The sequence below is a fragment of the Calidris pugnax genome, unplaced genomic scaffold (assembly GCF_001431845.1).
Source record: "Calidris pugnax isolate Ruff unplaced genomic scaffold, ASM143184v1 scaffold32, whole genome shotgun sequence".
In the NCBI taxonomy this organism is placed as follows: domain Eukaryota; kingdom Metazoa; phylum Chordata; class Aves; order Charadriiformes; family Scolopacidae; genus Calidris; species Calidris pugnax.
In genome coordinates, this window is record NW_015090783.1 from 557,300 (window position 1) to 562,575 (window position 5,276).

General features: G+C 48.3%; 1 protein-coding gene across 1 annotated transcript; it reads left to right on the plus strand.

The window, feature by feature from the left end:
• Positions 1-1,484: 1,484 nt before the first annotated feature.
• ERP29 (endoplasmic reticulum protein 29) lies at positions 1,485-4,816 on the plus strand (the record flags this gene model as incomplete). The annotated part of the gene is given in 2 exon segments (XM_014965067.1): positions 1,485-1,626; positions 2,908-4,816. Coding segments are annotated over 2 exon segments (645 nt in total), but the record flags the coding sequence as incomplete, so codon positions are not given.
• Between the last annotated feature and the right edge of the window lie 460 nt (positions 4,817-5,276).

A 5,276-nucleotide genomic window follows, 5' to 3' on the forward strand; every position in this document is an offset into this window, starting at 1 on the left:
GCGGCGGGCCCGCCGCGGCGCAGCCAATAGGAGAGCGGCAGCCGCGGCCGACAGCCAATCGGCGCGGTCCAAGTGGAGCCGGGCCGCCAGGGCTGCTCAGCGACTCGGGGCGCGGGGGGCCCGGCCCGGTTCGACCGGCGGCACCCGGCCCGGCTCTCCGCGCCCCCGCTCGGGGAACAGAAGAGCCGCCGTCGGCTGGCTCCTGCTCTGCCCGTGCCGGTGACCCAGGGCAGGACCGTGAGCTCGGCTCGGGCAGGTTTCACTTCTTGTATGTTCGTGAAAGAGCAACAGGCTTCTGCCAGACCGAGGTCCTCCACAGGTTTTTTTCCTCCACTAAATCGCTTTGAAATGAAGGGGCCTTCCTAGATGCTGGCAGGATGGTGATTTCTGTAGCCAGCAGAGCTGTGGCAGGGGCCACAGGCCCAGCTCAAGGCAGATGGTGAGACCCCAGCGGAAAGAAGCTGCCGTAGCCAGGATTAAAGCGTGTGCTGCAGCAGGGTGAGCTGAGGGGACAACCGTCGGCCGAGCTGCTCGAAAAATATCTGCCCTCAACAAAACCACAAATACTTCTTGCCACACACCAGCTTCCCGCCTGATTTTTCTGCTGTGACAAACCATTTTTGGTGTTTGAACAAGACAGCATTCCACAGACCTTAGGAGCTTCCCCCTCTTCTGCCACGAGAAGAATTTGAGGTAACTGGCAGAAGGCTGCAAGAGGGAGCAGCAGAAATGCCAGAGCGGTACCAGCCGGTGGGGCCAGGACCAAAGGCTGCCGTTACCAGTTGCAGCAGTGGGTCCCCCAGCAGCGCTCGCGGTGCACGTTGTAGGAGGGGACCTGTGTCGCAATCTGACCCCGTTTGCTAGATAAAAAAACATTTTGCAAGGCCTTCTGGAGGCAGAAAGGATTCCCAAATCCTGGGTGGCGGCAGATCTGTTTCCAAGCTCATTTGAAAAGGGCGTCGCAAGAAAGGGGAATCGATTAAAACATGAATTCTCCCCTCTACTGACCCAGTACAAGACCTCCAGCACCTCCTCTCCCTCCCCACACCTCCTCTCTTAGCTAAGAGCTCTGCTCTCGTGCTGGGACGCTTCAGAACGACATCAGATTTGGCCTCTTATCCTCTTAATGGCCCACTGGGAATTGTTTGGCTGACTTCCTTCCAAGATGCTAATCAGATTTACAATAAGCAAATTGTGTATCATTAAAGGCAGCATCAGATCCCCCAAACCTACCACGTCCCATCTCTTATCATCTGGTGTAGGACTACCTACTCCCAAAGCTCAGTCTCTCCTCCACACTGCAGTGACTCATTTTTGAAAGGCCATAATTATAGAATTTCCATTCTCCCTGTGCATCTACTCACTGCACAGGAAAAGAAGAACAAGCTAAAGGAACTTTAGATGACATGTAGATTGCTCAAACCTGAAATGTTAACGTTTTGGCTTTTTTTTTTTTTTTTGCCCCCCTCCTCTTTTTCTTCTTTTAGGTAATTCCAAAGCATAAGTTTGTCCTTGTGAAATTTGACACACAGTATCCTTACGGTGAGAAACAAGATGAGTTTAAGAAGCTGGCAGAGAGCTCAGGCTCCAGCGACGATCTTCTGGTGGCTGAAGTGGGAATATCAGGTGAGGAACGCTGGACAGATTAATACAGTAGGGATTGGTGTGGAGGAAACAAAACTCCCTGCAATTTCTGATGAAAGCGGGCTCTGAGGTAATTCTGACAGTGAGAAATGAGATGAGCCCAGCCCTGTCAGAGCGAAGCACCTGCTCTGTCTGGTCGCTGAGCTCTGCCTCCCGCCGGGAGCGTAGGAGTGCAGCTTATCTCCTTTTGGCTGGGTAATGAAGCAAGTCAGCCCACGCTGCTTAAACACGATGCCACCCCCCTCGTTCGTAGCACTTTTTGTCATTTTTATTTTCTTTCCGTGCTGAGAGAAACCTTCTCATCCATTTCTAGGCTTTACAAGAGTCACGCTTTAGCCACAAGCCTAGGCAAACACATCAAATGTGATACGATTAATTCATTGTAGCAAACCCTCCGTTTATTGCTGGTAAAGCACAGAAAGCACCGTGCTGAGAGAAACCTTCTCATCCATTTCTAGGCTTTACAAGAGTCACGCTTTAGCCACAAGCCTAGGCAAACACATCAAATGTGATACGATTAATTCATTGTAGCAAACCCTCCGTTTATTGCTGGTAAAGCACAGAAAGCAGTCGTCGTGCCATGGATGGTGTAACTTGATGTTCTTGTAACCAGCCTGAAGAGAAAATTGGTGGGGAGTAGGGCACCGTCACCTCACTCACTCTTGCTTTGCAGGTAGAATTAAGAATTTAAGCTTACAGGAATTGTCAAACTGGGAAGTTTCACCCAGGCTGACATCTCTAAACACACGTGGATTTAGCTAAGTGGCAGAAGTGAAATCTCTTTATGTTTTGTGTCCTCATGAATAAATGCCATTTACGTAAGATGAGAAAACATCTTGTAGCTTGGCATGCTGTCAGAACTAAAACATAAAAGTGCACACTCTATGCACATAGATCAGGAAAAAAAATCTATTTAACTGTAAAATCAAATAAAATCAATGGATAGAGAAAAACAAGGGAAAAAGGCTATTAATTTCCCATAAGGAGGAATGTAGAGGTCGTTCTGATGTGTTACGCTATCACAGTCACAGCAAAGCACCACTAGAATCCTGTGTTTTTCTTTGGAAAACCTTGCCTTGCACAAATGATTTTCTGGGGTGTTTTCATTTCAGTGTGTGGCATTTCCTGGCAAAGAGGCTATGAGGACATGTTGAAACTCTGGAGATAAAATATTTATCAGTTTGTGTGGGAGAGAATCCTAAATTAATTTCTGCTTTTAATTAAGGTGCTGTGCTTTTCTGTCTTTCATTTCCTTTTTGACAGATTATGGTGATAAACTGAACACTGAGCTGGGAGAAAAGTACAAGCTGGATAAGGAAAAGTTCCCTATTTTTTACTTGTTCCAGGATGGTGACTTTGACAATCCCTTACCTTACAGCGGCCATATCAAGGCTGGGGCTATTCAGCGCTGGCTGAAGAGTAACGGCATCTACCTGGGGATGCCAGGCTGCCTGAAAGAGTATGACATGCTGGCCAGCAAGTTTGTGAGCACCACTGAGAAATCAGAACGCCAGTCCCTCCTGAAAAAGGGGCAAGAGAGTTTAGAAAAAACGAAAGAAACCGAGAAGAAGTCAGCTGAGCAATACTTGAAAATTATGAGCAAGATACTGGAGCAGGGAGAAGAGTTTGCTGCTAATGAAGTCGTCCGAATCACAAAACTGATTGAGAAGAACAAAATGAGTGATGGAAAGAAGGAGGAGCTCCAGAAAAGCCTCAATATCCTTGCTTCTTTCCTGAAGAAGAATAATGAAAAAGATGAGCTCTAATATCTTGGAGAACTTTCTACAAGCTGTGAAACACTGTCAAGAGTCCTAACCAGTTCTCCTTATGCAAGCAAACGTCCCGCTGACTTCAAGAGAGCAGCAGATTTCCTTCTGGTATTCTCAGTTTAGAAGATGGAGAGGAAGACATTCCTTAAAAACACAGTATTCTGAATGTTGGAAAAATCATCTTAAAGCAGACGCCAGTATTGTGTAATACTATTCAATAATAGTGTTAAAGTAGACCAAAAAAAAAAAAAAGCACTAGATTGGCCTGAAGCACATTCCTGGTGGTTTTTACAGCTATTTCCTGGCAAACAAATAACAAAATTCAGTCCCACTTTCCATCTTACATGTTGTAAAAGGTACAGATTGGGTGCCCCTCGCATCCCCACCTTTCCCTGTTCATCGTGTCCTTGGGGTTTATGCTCTTTAATCTACCCCTCCTCCTACCTTTTGTTTTCCCAATAGGGCTCCCTCTCCAAGTGTTGTTCTCCTTACCTGTTGTTGACTGAGAGAGACGGAGTTTCCTTTTTCTGCCTTCTCCTTCAGTGGCTCCTGTTTCTGTTTGGTTTGGGTATCGGCCAGATGCTGGCAGGCGTAGTCAAGACAGGTCCTCCACGTATCAGAACTTGCCCCTCATCTTCTGGCCGGAGCAGCCATCTCAGCAAACGCTCTCCTGAAATCCTTTGTGATACCCTGACAGAGCGAGTGATTTCAGCTCTGAGCAAGGGCAGAGTCTCCTTGAGGTGCTATTACAGTTAGACTCGCCACTTTGTGCAAAAATGTCTTTTTTCAGACGTAAATTTGAGTTTTCTTATGGCTGAAGAGCACGTGCAATGCCTGTGCATTTTGCCTGTCCTTCCCGTCCAAGCTTAATTTCCCAGGTTCAGAATAAGGGGGAGTGAGACCAATAAGGACATCTGAAAGTCTCAAGCCGTAGTTAATATGAACAGAGTATCTTCTCCAGCTTCATCTTCAGAAGCGATTGGCACTGTCAAACTAAAGCTTCATCAGCGTTTGGTAGTTTTAAATATTTGAAAATGAGGTCTTGTAACAGAAGGCAGTATTTGTGCCCTTAGAAGCCCCATCCATACAGTTTTAATGGAGATACCTGGCCCAGGGATCAAGTCAGTTCTTAAAACTTGATACTGCATGTGCTGTTCACGCTGTGTGGAGCTCAGATGGCCACTGGAAGACGCTGTACTCCTCATCAGGGTTATAGGGAGTTGGAAAGAGAAACACCTGTGCGTTTTATCTTAAGGCTATGCTTTAAGCTAAGCAAAACTGATTTCTGTGGGAGCTTTGCTGCCTTTTGAATCCTGGGGTGAGTGCAAGTAACAGACGTTACTGCAAGATAAAATGTATTAATGCTATAATAATAATAATAAAAAAAAATTGGTTCCAGTTAATAGCTGCTTTTTAAACTGCTTTCTAGTGAAACTGCTGCTGGTTTTGTGGTTTCAGGGGAAGGCAAAGGCTGATGATGCCACCTAGAAGCGAAAGTAATGCCCCGGAGGTGAGGGGTTTACACCAAGCGGTGGGAGGGTCTCCTCGGGGCCTGGCGCCCTCTGCCCCTTAGGAAGGGAGGAGGAAGGACCCCAGGCAGGGTGGGTGTCATCTCTAACCTCTCCAGAGATTCGGTTGGCCTGTGTGAGGACGCTCCCCGCTGGGTTCCTGAGGAGAAAGGAGACTGAGGAGGAGTCGCCGCCGCCGCCGCCTCAGGGAGCCGCCGAGGGCCCCGCGCGCCCCCTCAGAGGTGCCGCCGCCCGCGCGCCCCTTCAGGCGGCTCCCCCGCCCGCCCCCGCCCGCTCGTGACGCCGCCGCGAGACGGTGCGGCGGGGAGTCGCGTGCCCACTTACTGAGAGGGGG